Source organism: Emys orbicularis, chromosome 12 (genome assembly GCF_028017835.1).
Source record: "Emys orbicularis isolate rEmyOrb1 chromosome 12, rEmyOrb1.hap1, whole genome shotgun sequence".
Lineage (NCBI taxonomy): Eukaryota > Metazoa > Chordata > Testudines > Emydidae > Emys > Emys orbicularis.
The window spans coordinates 43,716,633-43,743,889 of record NC_088694.1 but is presented as its reverse complement, the minus strand read 5'-3'; the positions used below and the strand labels follow the sequence as shown (position 1 = coordinate 43,743,889).

Below are 27,257 nucleotides of genomic sequence, written 5' to 3'. Positions count from 1 at the left end.
GCAGTCTCACTCCAGCCATGCAGCCACCCCAGCCTGGGAGTGAGGGGCGGCGCCCTCCTGGGCTTCCGAACCCAAAGACAAAGCCTGGGGGGAACCACTCCCATTTATACTTGCTGGACACAAGGCTCTTGCTCGTGTTGTACAGGAGGCTAAGCGACCCCCCTGTTATACACTGAGCAATGGGGCTCCCTCTGTGTGGGGCAGAGGCGAGACCCTGCGCTTCAGGGCCGAGGTAGGTGGTAGACAGACCCCGCCGGAGCGGGGAATGTCGGCAGGCGCCACTCTGCTTTGGACAGAGTCATCTCCACTTGAGCAAGCGAGACTCCCCGCAACTGCCAGGCACCTCTTCCGTCAGTGGACGGTGACCCTGACACCAGGAGAGACCCCCGGGAGAGCGAGAGAGAGACGGGGTGTCCCTCGGCTGGGCCCCCTGGGGAGAGATTCAGCCCAGCCGCAGCAGGGTACACAAGGTACTAGGTGGAGAGGGGAAGGAGAGAGAGAGCCAGGCTGGAGACCTCCGGGCTTAGCTCCCCTCTCTGCACCAGCCTGAGTCCCCCCACTCAGGGCTTTTCCCAGCGTGTACCCAGCTCACACAACCTTGTGACACGGGTCCGGGCCAAGCCTTCGGAATGAGAGGAGAGAAAAGGGCAACGCTGCCTCTGCCCGGGCTGTGCAGGGAATCACCCCGCCCTCCTGGAACTGCCCTCTGGGGACCCAGCTGGGATTGTAGCTCATTGAGGCTACGTCCTCACTACGGGGGGGAGGGGTCGTTTTAAAATACGCAAATTCAGCTACGTGAATAGCGTAGCTGAATTCGATGTATCCAAGCCGACTTACCCCGCTGTGAGGACGGCGGTAAATCGACCTCCGCGGCTCCCCCGTCGACGACGCTTACTCCTACCTGCGCTGGTGGAGTACAAGCGTCGATTTGGGGATCAATTGTCACGTCCCGACGAGACGTGATAATTCAATCCCTGAGAGATCGATTTCTACCCGCCGATTCAGGCGGGTACTGTAGACGTAGCCTGGGACTTCCAGAGCCTGGCCCCATTGCAGTTACACCATTAAAGTGAAGAGGAAAATGAGCCTTAACATAACATTTTCGTCCCAAACAGCAGAAAACAAAACAAAAACCTAAAGTTTATGGGGTTGCCTGAAAAATTTCAGTTTAGGGCATTTGGATGAAAAGTCGAACATGTTCCTGGAAAGCAGGCAGCTTCTTTGAAAGTTTGTGTTTTGTCAAACACAGTTTTCCATTAAAAAGATGTCTAGGTGGACATTTTTTGACCAGCCTTAAACCACAGACAGAGTTTTTCTGTGCTTGGTTTTTTACAACGTGCCTATTACCAATATTACTGTGAATTTTTCTTGTCCTTTCTAACATACTCAGTGAAATGAGTTGTGGGGCAAATATTTTAAGGTAGAAAAACCTAAAGAGTTACAGCTGAGTCCAGAAACAATATTGCCCCGTCACAGGGGAGACTGAGTCCTTAAAGCCCATTAATTGCCTCTCTAAGAGGGCAGCTGGTCTCTATAAAGAGCCAGAAAGGAACCGAAAAGAGCAAGTAGAAGCTGTAGCCGAGGTTGCAGGAGACGGGCAGTGAGTACAAGGCTCCTGCTGGAGACCCATGAGTAGGAGAATGGTTTGTGCTCCAAAGAACACTCCAGCTCACAAGGGCTGATGAAAACAGGCTCCCAAATTTTATAGAATCTCCTAGAACTGGAAGGGACCCTGAAAGGTCATCGAGTCCAGCCCCCTGCCTTCACTAGCGGGACCAAGCACTGATTTTGCCTCAGATACCTAAGTGGCCCCCTCAAGGACTGAACTCACAACAGGCCAATGTTCAAACCACTGAGCTTATCCCTCCCCCCATCATTATTTTTATGACTGTGGATGTTAAGATTCAAAAATTTTAAAGCTTTGTATTTGTTAACACACAGACTTGTCAACATTACACATCTAAATTTACAAAGAAAAGAAATATATCCCCTTAACTCAAATTCATAAGTAGTTCTCAAGCAGCATTTTTCTTACTTTGCCTACCTGGAAATTTTGATTATTGATGATGGCATTTTCCTCCCTGCAGTTTTGCATGTATGTGTATGATGAAATCAATGTTTATCAACATTCACTGATTAAAATCTAATCCTTACAAGCCTCTGTATATTTATGCTTTGTCTAGCAAATCCAGCATGGCTCCTTGTCTCCCACTTTGGTCAATTCCACCCAGCCAGGCCCCTCCCTTCCATGATGTTCTCCCCCACTCTGGCCATCCCCTCAAGCCATCCCCTTGCCCCACCGGTCCAGACAATTCCTCCAACAGGGCCCCTACCCCTCTAGCCAGGCTCTTCACCCCACCGCTCCAGCCAGCCAGACCTCCTTGCATCCAGCTAGGAAGAGGGAATTGGACTGTCTGGGCAAGGAGACTGGTACTGGGATGACAAGCCTTAAGCAGTGGAGACCTGGGACTGAGTGGGCAAGTAGAATGGGACTGGGACAAGGAGCCAGGGGTGGGTTTTCTGGTCTGTTATCTCCCAATTTTTAAGTGCTCAGCCATTTAGACTTTCATAATTACACCCATGTCACAGCATGTGCTTTCAGCTACATTCAGCCCAGGAGTCCTAGACTGTTGTGATATTGGAGGTAGAGGTATTTCAACCAACCACCACCCTACAGCTAATTTGCATGCAGCAATTTCATTGGCTGTACAGAGGGTGAATTATTTGACTCAGCTGCCTCAGTTCATGACAGCATGGGCTCTCCGTTGCTAGTAAGTATATCTACAGTTACTACATTGTAGTGTAGTAGTAATTGTAACAACAAATGGGGGACCTGGGTAGTGCAAGTAGTTCAAAAGACTGTATTGAAATGTGCCGGACTGGTATGGACTTTTGGGACAATATAAGCTCTAAGTGGGTTTCCTGGGGCATCCCTGGGGGTGGGTTAATGAAAATTGAACAATCCCAGCTATGCCCTTGATGAAGAGCGGGTAACTGGCTGGTGATTACCTGTTCCAAGGGGCCGGAGATCAAAGGCCATAGCTGCATCAAGAAACAGATGAACTGTCCAGTTGGTGTCTGATTCCTGGTTTAAAAACTGACTTGTACTTATAATGAAGGTGACAAAACCAGTTGTGGGGGTTGCAAATCTGACACTTACCACAGCCTAGACTGGAGCGTGGGGGTGACCTCTGGTAAACTGTTGGCATGCATATAGATCAGTGGTTCTCAACCTATTTATCATTGTGGGACTCATATGTGGGCCACAATGTGTTATCTGGGCCGCAAGTTGAGAACCACAGCGTGTCCCCCCAGCTCCATCCCCCCACAGATCCTCTATGCCCAGTGCCTCCCAGCCAGAGGTCCCTCCACAAAGTGGGGTCAGGAGTGCAGGAACCCTGGATCCCTCTGTGCAGGGCGCAGCAGCAGCCCGGACACTGGGCTTGGCCACATGGAGCCAGGGCAGCCGGGCGGCAGCCCCAGATCCTGACCACAAGGGCCAGCTGGCAGCCCCAACACTGACCCCGGACCCTCTGTGGTGCCAGCCAGGCAGCAGTGCCAGATCCTGTTATGTGGGGCCGGACCCTGCCATGTGGGGCCGGCCGGTGACCCCGACCCCTGGCCCTGCTTGGCCGGGCATCCCAGACCTCGTGACACTGGGTGGCCAGGCAGCTGGTAAACCAGCCCCATGCGGCCCTGCAGCCTTTAGCACACAGCTGGGCTGCAGGTGTGTGCTAATTGGGGCGCATGCGACCTGCAGGCTGTGGTTTGAGAACCGCTCATATAGATTCTTTTATTGTTTCTTATATGTTTTCTCTGTAATGCTTTTGCTCTAAGAATAAATGTATTTTGCTTTTTGAAGGCTGGTTGGCAACTCTGGTATACACTGTTATAGCCTCTGGAGAAAGAGTTAACCACTGGTGCTCGACACTGGTCAGATCTACTGAAGTGCAGGGGACTGCAAGTTTTAAACCCCTCAGTTTAAAGAAGTGACAGCTGGGAAGCCTTAATCCTTAAGTAGATGCCCTCAAGGAAGGCTGGAGGTGTGGGGGAAGAGGGCCAATGTTGCATTTAACCCTGAAACTGTGACAACAACAACAATAATATTAATATATAATGTCCTCTCTATAAAGTCTAATACACAAGGATTTTAAAGCTATACATTACAGAGATTAATAACAACACATTTTACAAATATGGAAACTGAGGCACTGAGAAAGGAAGTGACTTGCAAAATGAGACTGCCAACTGAGTCAGGACCAGCACCAAAATCTCTTAACTCTCAGTCCTCTGTTTTAGCTACAGGGCCATTCTTAATTTACAATCAACGTCCCCAGTGTTTCTACCATTTCCAAGAGTTATGGATAGCTCCAGAAATCCTTCACCACAAGTTCCTCACCAAATCTCCTAACTGTCAAGGTTTTCAAGGTCATTGAAATGTTTGTGGCTGATTTCAAGAGGGGTTAAAAAAGAAGGATGATCACCCCCAGACACCATGGTGTAGGGGGTATTGGATAGATAGATTAGATTAGATAGATAGAAGCTCCTATTCTTATTTGCATAATGTGATCTTCAATTTGCCGCCCTACAAAACCATTGCTCTTAGGAGTTTCTTCACACTGTCTCGAACTTCCTGATTTCTGAGGCTGTATATGATGGGATTAAACATGGGAGTCACTGTGGTGTACAGCAGGGAGAAGACCTTGTTAAGAGCTGGCAAATCGTTTGCTGAGGGGGCCACGTACATGACAATCAGGGTCCCGTAGAAAGTGGTGACCACAATGAGGTGGGAGGAGCAGGTGGAAAAGGCCTTTTGCCTCCCGGTGGTGGAAGGGATACTCAGGATGGCCCTGAGGATGTGAGTGTAGGACACCAGGATTAAGAGAAATGGGACCATGGTTACAGCTGAGGACAAGATACAAACGGTGGTTTCGACTGAGAAGGAGTCCGTGCAGGAGAGTTTTACGAGAGGTTTGAAATCGCAGAAGAAATGGTTGATTTCATTGGGACCACAGAATGTCAGATGGGACATCACAGATACTGTTATCATGGGTATCAGAAAACCACATGCCCAGGAACCAGCTGCTAACTGGATGCAGACCCTGCCAGTCATGACAGCTGCATAGTGCAGCGGATAGCATATAGCCAGGTACCGATCATAAGCCATCATACCAAGGAGCAAGCACTCCGTGGTTCCCAATGAACAAAAGAGGTAGAACTGTATCATGCAGCCAGGGAATGATATTATACTCTTCTCCAACAGGAAACCAAGTAGCATCCTGGGGACGATATTTGTGGTGTAGCAGATTTCCAGGAAGGACAAATTGCTGAGGAACCAGTACATGGGGGTATGAAGGCGATGCTGGGACAGAACTGTAACCGCAATCAAGAAATTTCCTGTGATCGTTTCAATGTAAATAATGAGAAAAGTCAGAAAGAGCAGCACCTGAGACTCGCAGAGATCGGAGAATCCTAAGAGGATGAATCCGTCGATGGCTGTTTGATTTAGCCTGAGCAGTTTAGCCATGTTTGGTTTAAGAGAGGTGTCCTTGAGCCTTTGAACCTCAGTCCTGGGAGACATTGCAAGACACACTTTTGTGATCACCCTTTCATGATCAAATAATGTTATAATCATAAAATTATAAGACTGGAAGAGACCTCGAGAGGTCATCTAATTCAGTCCCCTGCACTCATAGCAGGACTAAGTATTATCTAAACCATTCCTGACAGGTGTTTGTCTAACCTGCTCTTAAAAAATCCTCAATGATGGAGATTCCACAACCTTCCTAGGCAATTTATTCCAGTGCTTAACCACCCTGACAGTTAGGAAGTTTTTCCTAATGTCCAAACTAAACCTCCCTTGTGCAATTTAAGCCCATTGTTTCTTGTCCTATCCTCAGAGGTTAAGAAGTACAATTTTCCTCCCTTCTCCTTGTAACAACCTTTTATGTACTTGAAAACTGTTATCATGTCCCCTCTCAGTCTTCTCTTCTCCAGACTAAACAAACCCAGCTTTTCTCAATCTTCCCTCACAGGTCATGTTTTCTAGACCTTTAATCATTTTTGCTTTTACCACATCTCACCAGCTAGTAGCTCCTCAACTGGCATCCTTATTCTCTCTAATTCATCATCATTCTTCTCTCTAACTTCCTTATCCTTTTCTCCCTCTTTTTCTTCTTCCTCATTTTCCTCTTTTTCTTCTTCCTCCTTATTAGTTTCCATCTCATACAGATTAAGATGTTAACCCAAAATTATTATCTAACACTGCAATAAGATGACCCTAGAGCTAGTCGGAAAAGTCTGAAATTGGGATTTTCAAAGGAGCCTCAGAGAGTTAGGTGCTCAGCTCCCATTGAAATTAAGCAGACTTCCCATTGAATTCCTATGGTAGGATTTTCCAAGCAGCAAGGCAAATTAGGCATTAAACTGTCCTCAAACTCCTTTGAAAATTCCAGCTTGAATATTTCAAATTTTTTATTAAAATTCAGGATAAATCCACTTTTGTTTTTACCTTTGTAAAAAAAAAATCACTACAAAAATGGAGCAGAGAAGGAAATTTATGTTCTTTTTTTTGACCAGTTCTCAATTTTCCTTTTTCTTTTCCATATAAAATATTGACAAAATTTTTGGAGCAATTTGAATACTAAAGTCTAAACTTTTCCAGCCACTGTTGTTCATTCATATTGATTGAAGTTTTTGAGGCTACCTGAGTACTTATCTGTTGTTGTGGTATCCCTCACCCGTGCATGCACATAACCTATTTAGTCTGAGCAGGGTGGTGAAAACTTTTCCAATAGAAATTTTTTTAAAGGAAAATTGGACTGTCTCATTTATTTGAATTTCAGCCCAAAATTTCCAGTTTTCAGTTTGGGGATGAAAAGGACAAATTTTCTTCTGAAAATTTTGATGAAATTCCCCCCCACTCTCCATTTTTTTGCAGAAAAAATAATGAGCCATTTTTTGAACAGCTTTAACCTGAATAAGACCCAAATAAAGACCCCTTGGGTTTGACCCTACACATTTTCTTTCTCAGCAACAAATTCAATCATATTCACCTTTCATGCTTTATTCACCTTTCACCTTTAGAACATCTTCCACTTTTCTTAGGTATTTGCTGATCACCGACAGGTATCTTTAGTTCCCCTTTTATTGCTTTTTCTTGTGATGCCTTCAATCTCTTCCCAGAGTCATGTATTGTCTGCTTTCTGCTATCGAGAATTTAGGCAGATAATATTTCCCCAGGTTTTGGGTCTTTTATAGGTTCTGATGCATTTTCCTGTACAAGCCTCACATTCTAATTTGGTTCCCCAAGGGCTTCATTAAAATGTTTCTTTTTCTATCATGTGCAAGTCACCTTTGAATGCTGGTCCCTCTTCAGACAATGGAAGCCAGATACATGGATGGAGTAAATCGGCATACATCCATTTACACCAGCTGGGGATTTGATCCATTGACCCAATGGAGCTATGGCTGATTTACCCTACCTGAAACAAGTTGGGGGTACGTGATGCAGAGCTGAAAGCTCTACTGTCTATTCTGAAAGGTAGTTAGATGCGTAGTGGGATTTTCAGAAATATCTAGGCACCTAACTCCCATTGATATCAATGAGTTTTGGGCACATAGGTGCTTTTGAAAATCCCACTAGGCTCCAAAATACCTTTCAAAATCTGGCCCCTAATCTGCTTATGTGCTTTTAAAGAATGTATTAGGTACCTATTTGCATCTTTAGATGCCTACATACCTTTGAAAGTTTGGCCCTTAGCTGCTTAAGGATAATTGAAAATGAATGTGGCTTAGGTTCCTAAATCTCTTAGGCAATTTTGCAAAAATCTGCTCTAAGGGGATTATCTAAGGTCACACAGGAAGCACATGTCAGGGCAGGAAATTGAACCCAGCTCTCATAAGTGTCCACTGGACCATCCTCCCTCTGTCGTACTGGTGGACCTGGGGGGTGGGGGGCAGCTTTATGTTCAGGGACAGCAGTCAGTGTCAAGACAGTGTTCAATGTCAAGAAGGTGACAAGACAGGAGCAGCGGAAACTCTCTCAAAGAAGGGGACCACCGGTGCCCAAACCGTGGCCTGCCCCCACACGCCACCTCTTCTCCCCGAGACCCCACCCCTGTGCCGCCCCTTCTCCCTGAACCCCCGCCCTTGCATCACCCATTCCCCTGAGGCCCTGCCTCCATGCTGTCTCTTCCCCCATGGCCCCACCCCCACGCCACCTCTTCCCCCCAAGACCCTGCCCCCTGCTTGCTCCTTTCTGCCCCCCTTCCGCCCATCGCTCATCCTTAGGGCCGGTAAAATGTGGGAGGACTATGCCCTCCCACTTTTAAAAATGATGGGGCCATGGCCCCCTAGCCCCCCTGTTCTGGCGCCCCTGTGTCAAGAGGTTTTTGTGAGTAGTAAGTTGACAAATGGAAACATCCTAGGAGGTGTAGGCCTTGCTGGAGCCCTCGTTTTGGCTAAAAGCATGAACCAAAGTAGGCTGTGAACCAAAGCAGGCCTTATTAGAATAGTATCACTAGGTATTGGCTAACCACAATCCCAAGAGGACGGTCATTTATCAGCTAAACATGAAAATACAATCCTAAGAGGATGGTAGAGGAGCACACAGACCCCTCCTAAGATAAGGGTGGGATGACAGGATAATGGATGAGGAAGTTTTGTTTGAACTATCAGGTCCAAGGATGGTACCTGGGGAGGTGGTGGAATCTCCATCCTTAGAGGTTTTTAAGGCCTGGCTTGACAAAGCCCTGGCTGGGATGATTTAGTTGGGGTTGGTCCTTCTTTGAGCAGGGGGATGGACTAGATGACCTCCTGAGGTCTCTTCCAACCCTAATCTTCTATGATTCTATGATTATAACTAATAACATCTGGAATGTAATATGAAACATATTTGTATCAAATGTACAAAAGGATTGTAGCAGGAGGAGCAGCTTTGTGTTAGCTTAGGGACAACACGATGTTGATTGAGCTGATATCTTGTCACTGGCATACATGTGCTAGCATATTTGTAACCTGCTAGATAGAGCACTCAGACCATGCTTTGTTGACAGTAAACCTGTCCAAGCCTTCACCACTGAGCTGAGCCAATAGTTGTTCTTTATGATTAAGATCAAAGTCTGCTGGATCAGCAATCTATAATCTATGGGAGTGCACAAAACATTGGAGCTCCAGGAACAGCAGGGAAGCAGCAGGTGGACTGGATGTTCCAGGGTTGATACATTAGGAGGCCAGAACAGAGAATGAGGGAGGGCCTGGAAGAGGCATATAGTGTATAGTAATCGGGTCACATATCTTTAAACAGTTTGTCCAATTGCTGTGTCTTTTCAATATAAAGGAACCACATGTACTCAGCATGGTCTGAGTAATTGTGCTCATTATGTATGCACAATTTGCAAGGTCTAGCGAAATTCAGACACTGCCGCTCTGGCTTCTGCAAAATAGAACACAGTGAGCACCATGCTGGAGGACTCACAGACAATTTAAAGGGATGCTACCCAAGTCCTAAGCGCTACTATGAGAAAAAAGAAGCTTGAAGGCTCATGTGGTGACTGATACTGCATTGAATGCCTTTACATTTACCTGTGTACAACATCACCACACCCACATGGGCCTCCCCACAGTGCAATTGCGGTATCTGGAAGTAGAATCATGCACATTGCCTTAAAAAAGGGTTGCACAGCTGTGTCTGGGAGGAGACTGTGCCCTTCAGAATCCTTAGTGAGGGTGATAAGGTAAGTTATTCGAGTCAGCAGTGCCTAATGAAATTTACCCTTGGGTAATTAAGGAACTAGCTGAAGCAATCTCAGAACCGTTAGTGGTTACTGCATTTTCTGTACTATTTTCATTAAGCCTTTATCTTTGTTTCTCCCATATTTTGTGTTGCTATGCACTGGGTGCAAAAGAGTTACATCTGCTCTTGGGGCAGCACAGGAAGTATGATGTGTGTGTGTTGCCTCGCTGTTTGGAGCAGACTGAATGGGTCATTAAAGGGCTGGCCCAGGCTAACCCATACCAGCGGAAAATCCAAGAAGACAATGAAACCCCCAATGGCCAGAACAATGATGCCTAGCAACCAACAATCAAGAAGGAGGTTTTTTCCCACTTCTCAACAGGGAAGTGAAGGAGAGGCCCAGCCTGAGAACAGAGAGGTGACAGAAGGGAGAGGTACTTAGGCGCCTAAATCCCAATTTTCATCTCCACTGCGATTCACAAAACTCCCAATGAGGCCTATAGGAACCGAAACTCACCCAGTGCCCAAGTTTTCTTAGTAGCAGTTCCCTTGGCACCTAAGTTTCTCACTCTGGTCATGTGCATTGCTGCCTCACCTCCCACATAAGCTCCAGAGGGATCCATGAACTGGGGGAAGATAGGCATTTATCTGCCCAACTTGCATACGGGACCCAATCCATCTCAAAGACCACTTACCAGATTGGGTCTGTCTGTTGCTGTTTCCCTAATAGCTTTTCCTCAGTGGTTAGAGCATTCACCTGGGATGTGGGAGGTTCAATTCTCCCTCATCCAAGGTAGCTGTATTTTAAAGAAGCCTTATTGAAGGCGCAGGAACAAATCATCCCGATGTGCAGAAAGAATAGCAAATATGGCAGGCGAACTGCTTGGCTTAACAGAGAAGTCTTAGGTGAGCTTAAACACAAAAAGGAAGCTTACAAGAAGTGGAAACTTGGACAGATGACTATGGAGAAGTATAAAAATATTGCTCAAGCATGCAGGGGTGTAATCAGGAAGGCCAAAGCACAATTGGAGTTGCAGCTAGCAAGGGATGTGAAGGGTAACAGGAAGGATTTCTACAGGTATGTTAGCAACAAGAAGGTCAGGGAAAGTGTGGGCCCCTTACTGAATGGGGGAGGCAACCTAGTGACAGATGATGTGGAAAAAGCTGAAGTATTCAATGCTTTTTTTGCCTCAGTCTTCACAGACAAGGTCAGCTCCCAGACTGTTGCACTGGGCAGCACAGTATGGGGAGGAGGTGAGCAGACCTCAGTGGTGAAAGAACAGGTTAAGGACCACTTAGAAAAGCTGGACATGCACAAGTCCATGGGGCCAGATCTAATGCATCCGAGGGTGCTGAGGGAGTTGGCTGATGTGATTGCAGAGCCATTGGCCATTATCTTTGAAAACTCATGGCGATCGGGGGAGATCCCTGATGATTGGAAAAAGGCAAATATAGTGCCCATCTTTTAAAAAGGGAAGAAGAAGAATCCGGGTAACTACAGATCGGTCAGCTATACCTCAGTTCCTGGAAAAATCATGGAGCAGGTCCTCAAGGAATCAATTTTGAAGCACTTAGAGGAGAGGAGAGTGATCAGCCAGCATGGATTCCCCAAGGGCAAGTCATGCCTGACCAACCTGATTGCCTTCTATGATGAGAAAACTGGCTCTGTGGATATGTGGAAAGTGGTGGATGTGACATATCTTGACTTTAGCAAAGATTTTGATACTGTCTCCCACAGTATTCTTGCCAGCAACTTAAAAAAGTATGGATTGGATTAATGGACTATAAAGTAGATAGAAATCTGGCTAGATAATAGGGCTCAATGGGTAGTGATCAATGGCTCGATGTCTAGTTGGCAGCCACTATCAAGCGGAGTGCCCCAGGGGTCTGTCCTGGGGCCAGTTTTGTTCAACATAGAATCATAGAAGATTAGGGTTGGAAGAGACCTCAGGAGGTCATCTAGTCCAACCCCTTGCTCAAAGCAGGAGCAACACCAACTAAATCATCCCAGCCAGGGCTTTGTCAAGCCGGGCCATAAAAACCTCTAAGGATGGAGATTCGACCACCTCCGTAGGGAACCAATTCCAGTGCTTCACCACCCTCCTAGTGAAATATTGTTTCCTAATATCCAACCTAGACCTCCCCCACTGCAACTTGAGACCACTGCTCCTTGTTCTGGCATCTGCCACCACTAAAAACAGCCGAGCTCCATTCTCTTTGGAACCCCCCTTCAGGTAGTTGATGTCTGCTATCAAATCCCCCCTCACTCTTCTCTTCTGCAGACTAAACAATCCCAGTTCCCTCAGCCTCTCCTCATAAGTCATATGCCCCAGCCCCCTGATCATTTTTGTTGCCCTCCACTGGACTCTCTCCAATTTGTCAACATCCTTTCTGTAGTGGGGGGCCCAAAACTGGACACAATACTCCAGATGTGGCCTCGCCAGTGCCGAATAGAGGGGAATAATCACTTCCCTCAATCTGCTGGCAATGCTCCTATTAATGCAGCCCAATGTGCCATTAGTCTTCTTGGCAACAAGGGCACACTGTTGACTCATATCCAGCTTCTCATCCACTGTAATCCCCAAGTCCTTTTCTGCAGAAAACATAGACTTCTTCATAAACATAAATGTAAACATAAACGTCTTCTGCAGAAAACAATAAACATCTTCATTAATGATCTGGATGATGGGATGATTGCACCCTCAGCAAGTTTGCGGATGACACTAAGCTGGGGGGAGAGGTAGATATGCTGGAGGGTAGGGATAGGATCCAGAGTGACCTAGACAAATTGGAGGATTGGGCTAAAATAAATTTGATGAGGTTCAAGAAGCACAAGTGCAGAGTCCTGCACTTAGGAAGGAAGAATCCCCATGCACTGCTACAGGCTGGGGACTGACTGGCTAAGCAGCAGTTCTGCAGTGAGGGAGGATTTGATAGCAGCCTTCAACTACCTGAAGGGGGGTTTCAAAAAGGATGGAGCTAGGCTGTTCTCAGTGGTGGCAGATGACAGAACAAGGAACAATGGTCTCAAGTTGCAGTGGGGGAGGTCTAGGTTGGATATTAGGAAACACTAGGAGGGTGGTGAAGCACTGGAATGAGTTACCTAGGAAGGTGGTGGAATCTCCATCCTTAGAGGTTTTTAAGATCCGGCTTGACAAAGCCTTGGCTGGGATGATTTAGTTGGGGTTGGTCCTGCTTTGAACAGGGGGTTGGACTAGAGGTCCTGAGGTCTCTTCCAACTCTAATCTTCTATGAGTCTATGATTCTCATGCTGAGGGGGGAAAGGATTTGCATGAATGTTTCCTGTGTTTGAGATTTGTGCCATAACCACGGGGCTATGGATATTGGGTGAGAGAGAGAGAGAGAGAGAGAGAGAGAGATGAGAATGTCTCTGCAGCTTGGTGCATAGGGTACCCCCTGGGAGGTGGTAGACCCATTTAGTCGGTGTCGTGGAAAAATTGACCACACCGTTGATTTTGGGTCAGACACACTGATGCACCTTTATTAGGTTACACAATACAATTATGCATAAAGGGAAGGTCGGCGTATCCCCATGCAAGGGGGTCAGCCGCCCTTGCATAAATCACACAGCTTTAAGCTTATAAAGATAAAAACCACAACGCGTAATCAAGCATTACAAATCTTATCAGCCTTATTTGGTATATTTGCTAGCAAACCAATCAAAGCCTCTCTGGGGGCCGCGCTTTGGATCCGATACCATTTAGGGTTTTTCCTGTTATTGCTAGAGGCTTCTGCCCGGCCCCCCTCTTGCGGTTTTACTGTACAAGACTCTTTTGCCTTATTAATTTTCCATAGCTAAACTACTGCTATCTTAGGTTAGGTTACCCAACTACCAGTAGGCGTTGGTTCCCCTTTTTCTCCTGTTGGCCTTTTGATTGAGCCATACAGGTTTTGCATTGTGCCACACAAGCGTATTACAAATCTTGCTTATACCTTTAATATTAAGCAGGCCTGCCACGGCCTACTGTTGCTAGCTTTAGCAATAGGTTATAATTCAGAGTAAGGCATATGGGGGTCCCCGAAAATCCTCAACAACTCCCTCCTCTTGATGCTAATTCAACAGCATCAACTCCCTTAATATGAATGTTTATTAAAGCTTGGACCTCAGGTTTTTTTTTTTTTTTCCCAGGGGCGTTTTATATTTGTCACAGTAGGGTATTTCCAGTGAGTCATATACTGGATCTTCTGGTTCCAACACAGAAGTCCGCAAAGGGGCGAGGGGCAAGGGGTGAGGGCGTGGTAGAAGGAAGGACAATACTGCAGGTCGGGGATGGCAACGTGTGCAGCAACAATAGCATACACAGGTGCCCAACAACAGCCCACCACCGATGAGCCCCCAGAACAGAAACCCATGTATATCACGAGCTAGGGTGTTGGGGTTGGGGTCAGTCCTCTCACCCCCCTCCCTACCCTCTGACCTAATTTCCGAGGAGTGGGTGTTTGTTTGGGTAGAAGGGCGCTTGGTGGTTTCCGCAGGGGTGGTACTCGGCCCTAGTTTTGGTACATTTCTTAAGACTTGGACTATGTCATTTTCCGGGTGATTTCAGCAAAGGCTTAAGGGGGGGCTAGTTTGCAGATAGCTGGAATTTCGAAATAGGTCATAGATTATGCAAAGGAGAAATTGCATGAGTCAGTTTGCATTTAGCTAAAGTTACCTATTGCTTCACACAAGCGGTTATTATATTTTATTAGCCATGAACATATTTTACCAGTACTGCTGGGGGGTCATTCCCTCCTCTGTTGGTACTTTTGCATAGCCTCACAAACTGATTTTTGGTTCAGGCTTTTAGGCCTACCCCATTACCCACGAAAGTCCTCAGTATGGCAGATTTCTAGGGAAGATGTTTCAGGGTCTTCAGGTAGGCATTACTATTCTTATTTAGAATGGAGGTCATTGGGCAATACTTAGCACACAAGTTTATACTAAGGTGGTTAACAGTTGGGTCTGAAAGATTATTAACATCAGTGGAAAAGAACAGGGTCCTGAGGGGTGGTTGTGGCTGAGGCTGGGATATGAGACAAACTTTACATAAGCAGCACAATAAGGCAATTAACAATTTACAATAAGCAGCTAAAATAATACCAAGCAAAATTTTTACAACTATAGAAGTGGAAAGGCTGGGTACAAGCTGAGCCAATTCTTTAGTAAGAGGGATGGCTGGGTTGAGGGACACATAGATTTGGGGCATACCAGGCCAGGTAATAAACGGCTGCCTTGTGCAGTGGTTAAGTTAAGACTGTATGGAATGGGGATTTGGGGCTGAGATGGCAGGGCACACCCATTCTTTTTGCTAAACAATAATTTTCCTTTGGGTCCTTTTTAATTGCTTCTTCTTCCCAACAGGCCATATCCAATACATTGATTATTTTCCCAGGATGCAATTTGCGGAGGCAAAATAGCTGTGGGGGTTCCAAGGGCCATAATGACCACAAGGTTCCGATACCCACCCAGATATGATGAGCAGCGAAATCATAGGGAGTGGTGATGAAATGGCTAGGTTCATGGGGTGGTTTAACTTCCCATACCTGCCGGTGGATAACCCAGTCCCATAGACAATTCGCCCAGGGTTTTGGCACAAGTAAGTGCACTGGAGCCCAGGTGCCATTTACCGGTTCCGAAGCTTGGAAGGTACATACAACAGATGTTTTATTTATTGTCCAAATAGCGGCTACTTTAGTTAGGCCATGCAAAGCTCCTTCCACCAAACCTCTCCTTCCTTGATAAAAACTTTCCCACTGCACAAGCTGGGCCAGTTGAATGGCCGCTCTTTGAAAACAATCAGGGTACTAGGTAGTTATTTGGAAAGCAGAGGGGGAAATGAGAAAGTGGTGGTTCTTATAATAGCATTTAGCACAATTTACCACTGTAAACAACAATTCCATCGGTAGGATGTGCTATACCACTTTCGTTGTTCCGAGGCTTGAATTTTTCCTGAGGCTATGGCCAGACAGATTTGTATGGGAATTGGAGAAGATACAAGGGGGAGTAGCTGGGGAGCGGGGACTACAACAATGGGCAACCATATAGAGCCAGAATACACTGCAATACGACACAGGCCAAACCGAAGGCTACTGATTGGCCAAGATTTAGAAAAACACAAAAACAATACAAAAATTACTTTTTCCCTCCCCACCCCAAGTTCGTTAAGGAGGAGAGGCTGAAAAATATTAAAAGTTTCATCTTTAGGTAGTTTTGGCTAGCTTCCGCAAGCTATTCTTCAAGATTTCGTAGTCTCAGTTCACTTAGCTGTCCGGCAATGAGGCTGCAAGGGAGGGGTTACCAGCACAATCACCTTGCTTGGTTGGAGGCTTTATTATGGCCTCAGGCGGAGAAGTTGTTTTTCTTAGCAAGGTCCGAAGGCTTAATGGATTTGTCAGCGGACAAGAGTTCCTTAGCATGGGGCCAGGGCAGTTCTTTGCTGATGGACCCCTATGCAGACCCAGTCTCTGGTTTCCGTGAGTGGCAGGACTGCTGTATATAAAAAAACCTCACATTTCGTTAGTGCCTGACTATTGTGTAATTTATTAAATGACTGTTTATTTGAGCTAAGCCAGCAGGGCACTGTTGGTAGTTGCATTGGGTGCCCTGGTAAAAATTTTCATGAGGGCTGAATTTGGTCCCTTGATTGGGAGTGGCCTTCAAAGGGTATTTGGCCATATTGGATCTGTGAAGCTGCACACATACTGGATCTGTGAAGCTGCACATAGCTCTTTTATAATTAGTTTAGATATGCCAGATTGTGATACAAAATTCTTAAGCAAAAGCTCCACAACAGCCCCCGCATGACATATTCTACCAATGCAAAACTGTTGTAAAACCTTCATCCAAGATCCTGCATCTGCCCCCCTTCACAAAAAAATACACCACCAAAACTAACACACACTTATAATTATAACTTTTAAACATTTGAACAAATTAATTTAAATATCCAAAACAGATTTAAAATTTTCCATTTTAAAACAATTTAAACTTTGCAAAGCACTAAATTACTTTAAGGATTAAATGCTAAATACCAAAACTAAACAACACTAGTTTATTTTGTTTGGCAAAAATATTTCCCTTGGTTCCATAACCCCAAAACAACATTAACTTATCTTAAACTTATAAACAATAATTATACACACCAGGAGTGTTTCTTAACAAATTTAACTAACCTTTTCTTATAGTCAAATGATTTTACCTTAATAACCTTCTGCCTGGATTACTTACAGACACTCCCAAAGGAATGGCTGCAAAGAAACCAAGAATTTCCTTTTTAACATTTATTCATAGTTTTACCGCTTATGCCATTTGTGACGGGTTGGATTACAGAAACCCACTTGGGAGCTGCCACCCAATGTACCAAGACTACTTCTGCTCCTGCTTTCCCTGCCAGCTCAGGACTCCAGCACCCTGTCTTGCTGAGCCAGACACTCCAGTTTGTTTTAACACAGACCCCGCTGAATCACTTGTCCCAAAGCTGCAAGTCTACCTGAAAACAGCTTACAATAGTGTGCTTGTCTCTAGCACTCAGATGCCCAAATCCCAATGGGGTCTAAACCCAAATAAATCCGTTTTACCCTGCACAAGCCCATGCAGGGCAAACTTATAAATTGTTTGCCCTCTATAACACTGATAGAGAGATACATTTTATATTTCCAGTTTTAGATACAAGAGTGGTACAAATCAGATGACTATACTTAGTAGATTATAAGCTCTGTAATGATACCTTACAAGAGACCTTTTACATAAAACATATCCCAATCACGTTATATTTACTTATTACCATATTTTTTCTAAAACTATTTCAGTTACATTATATTGATTTATTATGTTTCTATAAAATTATATGGACTTTACATTACACCACTATTTAAGCAATTATTATTATGAAAGGAAAAAGGCAAGAAGCCAACTCTGCAATTACTTAATTTTCACCAGCAACTACAGAGTTAACCCCCTAACCCCCCTCTCCTGACTTCCTCAAACTGCGGTTGTCTGCCCGCTTGGGCCCAATCCTTTTTTCTTATGGGCACAGGCATTGTTTTACTATCAATTCAGCAGGGAGGGTGGGCTGTTTTTACCAACCCTCCTTGTAGAAGAGGACCAATTATTTAACAAAACAATTATTATTATACTTAAAGAGTGGTTAAACAACACAACAACACTAAAACACTTGCTATTATGCTTGAAGAATAATTAAACAACACTAAAATTTATATTACACAAATTAGAACACTGCAATAAGCTCTGCTCTCTCTTCCGGGGGAGAGCAATCCTTCCCTCTTGCTCCTTTTTAAACCTGGGTGTAGCCTCACCCCTTTCAACATTCACACCACTGGGGAGGATTTATAAGGGAGGTCCTCGCATGCACCCTGTCCGGCAACGAGTTATCAATCCGCCCTCTAGGGGAACGGGGTAGGATGCCCGATTGCCCCAGGTTTTGGCAAACGATTTCCAGGGGCTCCCCTTCACACACAGCAAGGGGAGGGAGCTCACTCCACAGTGATCCAACCCACACGCGAGTTCTTGCTCCAGAGGAAGATAAGATTCGGGGAAGGGTTTTGTGGAGGATTTTCGGTCGTAGGTCAATCACACGAAAAATTTGGAAAGCTTCTGTCACCGTACTCTCCTCCCCCAGTAGAGAGCACCGGCCCGTCTTCAAGAGAACGGGATGGGTTGCACCACTGCCTAGGAGTACTTGGACGGTTTCCCGGGGCCTTCTCTCTCTCCGAGTGAGAAGGGACACAATGGTCACTTAAATGGGTAGAAAAGGGTGGGGACCTACTACTCTATTCACACAAACGGGGGTCTCCGCTACTTCACTTTACGGTCCCTTACCCCGCCCGTAGCAAGTCCCGGAGTCACCTTGCGACCTACAATCACACCACACTTAAACTGGGATCTTTGCTATAACAGTCCTTTCCAGCCCCCAGCCTATTGCTAGTGGGAGTCCTGTCAATCCCCGGGTCGCAGGTCTCACTAGTCCACACAGCCTATTGCTGGTGGGGAGTCCTTTGCCCCCTTCGGCTGCACCGGGATTCCCTAAAGTCCTGCCCTCCTACTACTTACTTAAGTGGGGGTCTCCGGTTTACCCAGTCCCTTACCCCACCCGTAGTAGGCTCCAGGGTGCCCTGGCCTCATCCCACCACTGTCACTCTAGGCGGGGGTCTCCGCTATCCTCGGTCCCTTACCCCGCCTGCAGTGGGTTCCAGGGAGTGGCTCTGTCCCCTACTCACTATGGGGTCCACTGTCCCGGGGTGCTCCTACAGCCTGATTTTCACCTCCCTCTGAGATCACCACTGCCCAGAGGGATATGGCCACAAAGCTAAACAAACAACAATATAGAAAGCCTAAAAGGCAAGGCATAGGAGTTTGGCGTACTTCTTGTTCTTATCAAGATTAGAAACCCTTTCAGTTGTTTACCTTTAGTCCTCGGGCCACTCAGTTCTTGAGTCAGTGGTGGTTTCCTTTATGTCCCAGAGAGATCACTCAGCCTATTCAGCCTTTGTTCCTGCCTGAATAATCTCCTGTCATCCGAAACTTGTTTTTATTCTGGGCTGGCACTCTAAAAGTGTTTAACTGCCAGACGGATGTCCCAGTAATTTCACCGAGGCTGTTTCAAAGAAACCGTTGGGTCTAAGACCTCGTGTACACACCACAAAACAGACAGTCCCCTACGCCCTCCCCCCTAGCTTACAGCCTAAGAGAGCGCAGCATGATGCAAGAATTTAAACAGACAAGTTACAGAACAGACACACACAAAACGAACAGGCGTCAGGCAAATGAGTCTTACCTCAAAAGGTTCGGATCACAGCGCGCCCTTACCTGAACCCAGAGCCTATGGGCAGCTCCCCACCGAAGCCCAAATAGAGACAAGGGTCTCTTACCTGGCGCCTGGGATCGGTGTGGAAGCGGTCCACGGTCCTCCGGTCCGGTGGGACCCCACGCAGTCACTTTAGTTCACAGACTTATAGCCTGAGGCCAGTTTATTGACATACAAACCAGTACGCACTGGGGTGTGGTCCGGAGACCAACACACCAACAACAGCTTACCAGCTTCTTTTATTTTTATTAAACCACAAACAGGGTACAAACAATACGTCATGAGTTAAGAAATTGGGGACCAATTATAAACCCTGGGCATTACCGGGCGAATACCCTCCTCCGCCTGTCTGGATAATGGATATTGGCGGATCCTGGGGAGGGGCTTCGCTGGGTTTACACGGATTTTAACCGGTTGGGCAGAACCAATGCGCCCAACCTGGTTGGCATGTTTTGCCCATAACGTGGGTGAGACCTTTGCCAGCAATTCCTGTTGCAACAAGGAAGGGCTGGACTGGGTGTCCCCCATCGGAGCCTGCTCTTCCTGCAGCAGAGCTAAAACTGTATTCTGTGCAGGATCGGGCACCTCCAGAAACACCCCGTCTGGGGAGCAAAAATTGTACAATTCAGTTTACACAGCAAATCCTTTCCCATCTTATCATACCACATAAAATACGCATCAAACTGACCCTGGGGCACCGTGTTGGCAAGAAGGGCTCCTCTAAGGTGCACCATCCTGTCAAGATCAAAGCTACCCTCCAGGGGAAACTGTAGTTGCGGATTATCTCTAGTGTACCAGTTCCACTTATCTAACTATTTACACGTCGACGATTTATAATGTACGTACATATAAGCAGCAGGCGTGCCTTTGGGTGGGACCGGCAGGATTTTTGACCCTTTGGCCCCCATTCTTTTTACAGCTTACTTTCACTCAAGCCAATTACACCAGGATGCTAACTCGGGGGTTACCACAGTTCTACACTAATGGCCCAACTCCAGGCCTGCCCTTGTTTCATGGCAGGAACACAAGGGAGCAGGTTCCCAGGCATTTTTCTTCTGGTGAACCTACAGGAAAGCGGACAAGGGGGGCGGGCTGACTGAACAACCCGTGGTCCCCGTACGTCCCTCTCCAGCCCTGGGCACCAGCCTTTAAGCCAACGGTGCTGCAGTAGCTTTTGAGCCGACGGTACGGTTTCCTGGGGCTTCCCTCCTCTCCGAGGTAGGGAAGGGAGCTTATTGCTCCGGGGGGAACAAAAAGGGACCCCGTGGCCTTTTACAAGGCGGTGCTCCAAGAGCGGTCACTGGGCCATGGGGAAGTGGAGGGGTAAAGGGTAACGGGATGGGGAACACACAAGCACCCTGACTGGTTAGCCACTTACCAAAGCCTGCCAGTCGGGGAAGCTTTTCAATCTTTCTTTAAGCGGGTCGTGGAGCTTGCTTTCAGAACACCCCCGGTCACGAGCAATTACTTGCTTCGCAGGGGGTCTGGGGCGTCTTTCCACGACCAACACACTCCGGCCGCTTGGCCTTATACACACACACACAGGCCGCTCGGCCTCACACACACAGGCACATTTCCTGGCACAGCCGCCAGGGCGAAACTGCCCCTTGTCCCTCCCAACCTGGTCGGCTCCGGGACCCCGAACGCCCAGCTCTAATAGGCGATCAGGATACTTCGGACCAAAGGAGCGTGGTCCGAGGGGGCGACTTGAGACTGTAACACAGCCTAACTTGAAACTTGAGACTGTAACACAGCCTAACTTGAAACCTGAGACTGTAACACAGCCTAACTTGAAACCTGAGACTGTAACACAGCCTAACTTGAAACCTGAGACTGAGACTGAAACTGACACAAACCCGGAGACTGAGACCCGCCCAGTCTAAAACAAACCCTAATGAAGGCGTCAAGTGTGTCTGACTTGTCCCAAGGTTGGATCCAGCTTGTGACTTACCCCAGTCAGAGCCTACGGACCAGTCCTCTCCCAGGCCCCTAACAGCAGAGATTTCAAAAGGTCTCTTACCTCTCAGATGGGCCCCGGGGTTGGAAGAGAACTGCCCGCGGTCCTCCGATCCAGGGATGTCATCTGTGGATCCCGGACGAGCCCCCAAATTGTCGTGGAAAAATTGACCACACCGTTGATTTTGGGTCAGACACACTGATGCACCTTTATTAGGTTACACAATACAATTATGCATAAAGGGAAGGTCGGCGTATCCCCATGCAAGGGGGTCAGCCGCCCTTGCATAAATCACACAGCTTTAAGCTTATAAAGATAAAAACCACAACGCGTAATCAAGCATTACAAATCTTATCAGCCTTATTTGGTATATTTGCTAGCAAACCAATCAAAGCCTCTCTGGGGGCCGCGCTTTGGATCCGATACCATTTAGGGTTTTTCCTGTTATTGCTAGAGGCTTCTGCCCGGCCCCCCTCTTGCGGTTTTACTGTACAAGACTCTTTTGCCTTATTAATTTTCCATAGCTAAACTACTGCTATCTTAGGTTAGGTTACCCAACTACCAGTAGGCGTTGGTTCCCCTTTTTCTCCTGTTGGCCTTTTGATTGAGCCATACAGGTTTTGCATTGTGCCACACAAGCGTATTACAAATCTTGCTTATACCTTTAATATTAAGCAGGCCTGCCACGGCCTACTGTTGCTAGCTTTAGCAATAGGTTATAATTCAGAGTAAGGCATATGGGGGTCCCCGAAAATCCTCAACAGTCGGGTATCCATGATGGAATAGTTTCAACAGGAGTAGGGTGAGCAGATGTCCCAATTTTATAGGGACAGTCCTGATTTTGGGGGCTTTTTCTTATATAGGCACCTATTACCCCCCACCCCCTCTTCCGATTTTTTACACTTGCTATCTGGACACCCTAAACAGGAGAGACCAAGGGAGTCCTGTGTCAGGGTACCTCACAGCTCAGCCATTAGCACACTCTCCTGGAAGCTGGCAGAGACCTCTTCAAATCCTGACTGACCCTCAGGGAGAGGTGGAAATTGAACGGGGGTCCCCCACATCCCACATCAGTGTTCTAACAACTGGGCTAAAAGTTATAAGGTGAGCGACGGCTCCATCCCTCCTGCTCCAGACATTTTGTGGGTAGTGAGGCAGGCACCTAGCTCAGTGTCACAAGAAACAACTGAGGTGCTCAAGCTGCCTGTTACCAGGAGAGGGGCTCCTGGCTGTGAATCTCAAGCAGAGAGAGGCACCTCCACGCAGCCTGGACTCAGGCAGCTATCTCCATGAGACTAAGAGCACAGCTAAGGATGCTCCCATCACTTAACTTAGGCATCTTCCCGCCTAGTGTACGTGCTTTTGTGGATCACGCTGTAAGGTGTCTTTCTCTCTCCATACATTGTATAGACAACCCAGACACCTAGCTCAGACTTTGTAGATCACAGAGTTGTTCCTGTGATTTTCTAGGTGCCTAGAAGTTAGGTGTTGTGAGCATCACAACGGCTCTATCCCTTTGTGAAGATGGTGAGCGGCTTAGATACTACCAGGATGGGGACTATCATAAAGAGGCTTCAATAAAGTCAGTTTGCTATTTTTCTTAGGGTATTTAATACTCAGTTCATTAGTATTTATACATTACATAACCAGGATCACCAACCCTAACAATTCCAGGATCATGAGACAGGCCCCCCAAATCATGAGATTTTCAAAAATAACAACAATTTTTAGGTGCGTATTATTTGCCTTCTAGTGTAGAAGTCATTAGGAGTTACTTTTTCAAGCTTTTTCTACAACCAGGAAGGCTACAAATGTTTTGTTGTTTGTTTTTAGTGAAAGCTGGGATTGTCACCTAACCATGTGCCTCCAGGAGCTGGGGCTTTATGTAAATAGCATGAGACTCGTGACAAAATTGCAAGAGTTTGCGACAAGGCATAACTCTATCACAATAGTCTCCAAGGTGTAGTGGTATCTGCAACCTACAGCTTTCCTGCAGTCAAGAACCTACCTTCCAAAATAGCCAATGAGCTGTTATCTCATTAACCCACTCATAACTGTAGATAGCTGCTCCACATAACCATGGGGTGAATTGGGAAGAAGTCTGGTGTGGAATTGGTGTGAGGGAGCTCAAATTAGGCCTTGAAGAATTCTTCTTTTCACTATAATGTTGCAGAACTTTTCTTTTCAGCCTCTGGAGAATGCATCCCAGGTGCCATGTGAAAAAAAATACCTGGAGGAATATATAAATCAGATGGCACAACCAGCTGTGTTTAGACATGGATAATAATGCTCCTTGCAGAATGAATGAAGAAAGCAAATGAAGCCAATTGAGGAGGAGAGCTTATATAGATCTAGGAAGCCAAACCAAACCAGAATGGCATTGCATAGGGCAAGCTTTCAGAGGGGTTGTGAGGATAAAATCCATGAATAATTTTGAGATGTTTGACTACTCCAATAATGGGGGCCACATAGGATAGTAAGATACACTGATGTAGCCAACAATCAGCTTAATTGAAGAAGATGCAGGAACATGTACACACATTAAGAAGTGAAATGTCTTCTCCAACCATCTGAGATGGAAGATCTGAATGCATGGAGATTCCCGATCAGCCAGTTATAAAGGTACTCTATCTATCTATCTATCTATCTATCTATCTATCTATCTATCTATCTATCTATCTATCTTGAATGTTACATCTAGCAACAAAAACAACAGTGGCACCTTAAAGACTAACAAATTTATTTGGGCATAAGCTTTCATGGGTAAAAAGCCCACTTCTTCATATGCAAGGTTTTTTACCCACGAAAGCTTATGCCCTCTGTTTTTGTGGATACAGACTAACACGGCTACCCCCGATACTGTAGTATTGGAAGGAGACAAGGCGAGTGAGGTAATATCTTTTATTGGACCAGCTTCTGTTGGTGAGAGAGAGAAGCTTTCAGCTTACACAGAGCTACCATATGTATCTATCAGTCACACTCTCTTTCTCTCTAACTCTCCCTCTCGTTTGTTGTCAGAGATATCTAACACACAAGCATCCCCTGAATAATTTGTATATTATTTAATTATAACTTGTAAATTAAAGGAGGGCACACACAGATTTTGCATGATTGCACTTTTATTATTTACAAATCCAAATAAAGGGCAATAAATAAAAAGCTTTAGTTGGGTTACATTTATAACTTCTATTATTACTATTATTTATTTATTTGCAGCTAGAAATAAATAATGGAGGACCCTGGAATTGAAAATGAAACCATCGTGGGCACATTGATACTCCAGGGCTTCGACGATCTCCATGATCTGCAGATCTTCCTCTTTCCCCTCTTCTTTGTGGTGTACCTAGCAACCATGGTGGGGAATATCTTCATTATAATCACAGTATCAGCTGATCGCAGTCTTCACACTCCTATGTACTTCTTCCTGGGTAACCTCTCCTTCCTGGAGATTTTGTACACCTCTAACATTGCCCCCAGGATGCTTGTGGACTTATTGAGAGAGGACAAATCTATTTCCTTTACCAGCTGTATCACACAGTTATACGTCTTCTGTGCATTAGGGACTGTTGAGTGTTTTCTCCTGATGTTCATGTCTTATGATCGGTACCTGGCCATTTGTCAGCCTCTGCACTATGCAGACACAATGAACTGGAATCTTTGCATTAAGCTGGCTGCTGGCACATGGGTTTGGGGATTTCTGTTGGCTGCTGTGTTGCAATTGCTTCTGGCAAAATCTTTAACTCTTTGTGGCCCTAATGAAATCGACCATTTCTTTTGTGACTTGACGCCATTGCTGAAACTGTCCTGCTCTGACACCTACATGGTGGAGGTAGCGATTTTTGTCTCATGTTGCATTGTATCACTGATCCCCTTCCTTTTGACCATCACATCCTACATTCATATCCTCTTGGCTGTCCTCAAAATCCCATCAAAGAGTGGGAAGCAGAAAACATTCTCCACCTGTAGCTCTCACCTCATCGTAGTCACCACTTTCTATGGGACGCTGACCGTTACATACATCGTGTCCACAGGAACTCAGTCCATTCATCTCAACAAAATCCTTTCCCTGCTCTACGTCATTGTGACTCCACTGTTCAATCCCATTGTGTATAGTCTGAGGAACAAGGAGGTTAAAGAAGCATTGAGGAAACTCATAAGCAAGGTCATCCCTTTCCCTGACTGATCAAATAGTCCTCGCCAATTCTTCTTTACAAGAAAAGCCTGAATTTTTTTTTTCAATGAAAATGGATAGTTTTCAGGAACACGTCCATTTTGACAAATATGTAATTTTCACTCCCGAAAGCCTTTCAATGGAACGTTTTCAGCTAGTTCAATTCACTAAGACTCATCCACCAAAGGACTAAGGCAGTACTGTGACAGATATTAAACCCCATGCCATTTCTTTGGAGACCGTATTGAATTAAGTTTATGAATACTCGACGATTGCAGCCAGTTCCAGGGGAAGGGTTGCCACAGCTTCTCCAAGAACTGAAAATAGAGAGAGAGAGAGAGAGAGAGAGAGAGAGAGAGAGAGAGAGATTAAGGTGTCATCTCAGGTTGTAAACAACCCCAGACAGACGCTTGCATATACTGTTTCAGACTGGGTTTTCTAGAGACCAAAACACAAAGAAAGGCCAATTAGTATAAAAAGGCTGAGTTTAAACTGACTCAGGGTTTTCTTTTGATTCAGAAATCAGACAGGACCCTCTTTCAAAGAGGCTCCCAAGACTTTCAGAAGGATTGGATGAACTTTGGCCTACTAGGAACCCATAAGTTTGATGGGTGACCTCTGGTAAGCTTTGAGCATATGTAACTCACACACCACCTGGGTGTGTTGCTCTGTCCCATGTAGTGGCACCGAGACCACTTAGAGAGAGATTAATGAGTCTGCTACAGCCTTAGCTAAGGGCCACATGGCTTTTAGCTCATGCAGTAGAGGCTCATGCATTTAGCTCCAGAGGCCCCAGGTTCAATCCTGCCTGCTGATGACCGGGGTCTGTCACTGTTACACATGACATATGAACTTTTATGGGTTTTTTTAATGTTATTTCTGTAATGCTTTTACCCAAGAATAAATGTATTTTGCTTCATGAAGGCTGACTGGTGACTGGGATACACTATTAAAACAACAAGGAGTCTGGTGGCACCTTAAAGACTAACAGATTTATTTGGGCATAAGCTTTCGTGGGTAAAAACCTCACTTCTTCAGATGCATAGAGTGAAAGTTACAGATGCAGGCATTATATACTGACACATGGAGAGCAGGGAGTTACTTCGCAAGTGGAGAACCAGTGTTGACAGGGCCAATTCAATCAGGGTGGATGTAGTCCACTCCCAATAATAGAGGAGGCGGTGTCAATTCCAGGAGAGGAAAAGCTGCTTCTGTAATGAGCCAGCCACTCCCAGTCCCTATTCAAACCCAGATTAATGGTGTTAAATTTGCAAATGAATTTTAGTTCTACTGTTTCTCTTTGAAGTCTGTTTCTGAAGTTTTTTTGTTCAATGATAGTGACTTTTAAATCTGTAATAGAATGACCAGGGAGATTGAAGTGTTCACTTACTGGCTTATGTATGTTACCATTTATTCTTTTGCGGAGGGACTGTCCGGTTTGGCCAATGTACATGGCAGAGGGGCATTGCTGGCACATGATGGCATATATAACATTAGTGGATGTGCAGGTGAATGAGCCCTTGATGAGCTACGTAAAAGAATAAATGGACACAAATCGGACATCAG

At 45.9% G+C, this 27,257-nt stretch overlaps 2 protein-coding genes and 1 long non-coding RNA gene across 3 annotated transcripts; 1 reads left to right on the top strand and 2 right to left on the bottom strand.

Moving 5' to 3' along the window:
• Positions 1–4,585: 4,585 nt before the first annotated feature.
• LOC135887148 (olfactory receptor 11A1-like) lies at positions 4,586–5,527 on the bottom strand. Its single transcript, XM_065414930.1, has one exon. The coding sequence runs from the start codon at positions 5,525–5,527 to the stop codon at positions 4,586–4,588; it is 942 nt and encodes a 313-aa protein (XP_065271002.1).
• A 7,685-nt stretch (positions 5,528–13,212) lies between these two features.
• Positions 13,213–19,715, bottom strand: LOC135887150 (uncharacterized). Its single transcript, XR_010561803.1, has 2 exons — positions 19,164–19,715; positions 13,213–16,229 (listed from the first exon to the last, which is right to left on the bottom strand). It is a non-coding gene; the product is annotated as an uncharacterized LOC135887150 (long non-coding RNA).
• A 5,085-nt stretch (positions 19,716–24,800) lies between these two features.
• On the top strand, positions 24,801–25,703 carry LOC135886254 (olfactory receptor 11L1-like). The gene has a single exon (XM_065414080.1). The coding sequence runs from the start codon at positions 24,873–24,875 to the stop codon at positions 25,701–25,703; it is 831 nt and encodes a 276-aa protein (XP_065270152.1). The 5' UTR covers positions 24,801–24,872.
• Positions 25,704–27,257: the final 1,554 nt, after the last annotated feature.

What these genes read in the sequence shown, in the direction of transcription:
- LOC135887148 (XM_065414930.1), bottom strand. Translation starts at nt 5,527, where the DNA reads ATGGCTAAACTGCTCAGGCTAAATCAAACAGCCATCGACGGATTCATC.
- LOC135886254 (XM_065414080.1), top strand. Translation starts at nt 24,873, where the DNA reads ATGGTGGGGAATATCTTCATTATAATCACAGTATCAGCTGATCGCAGT.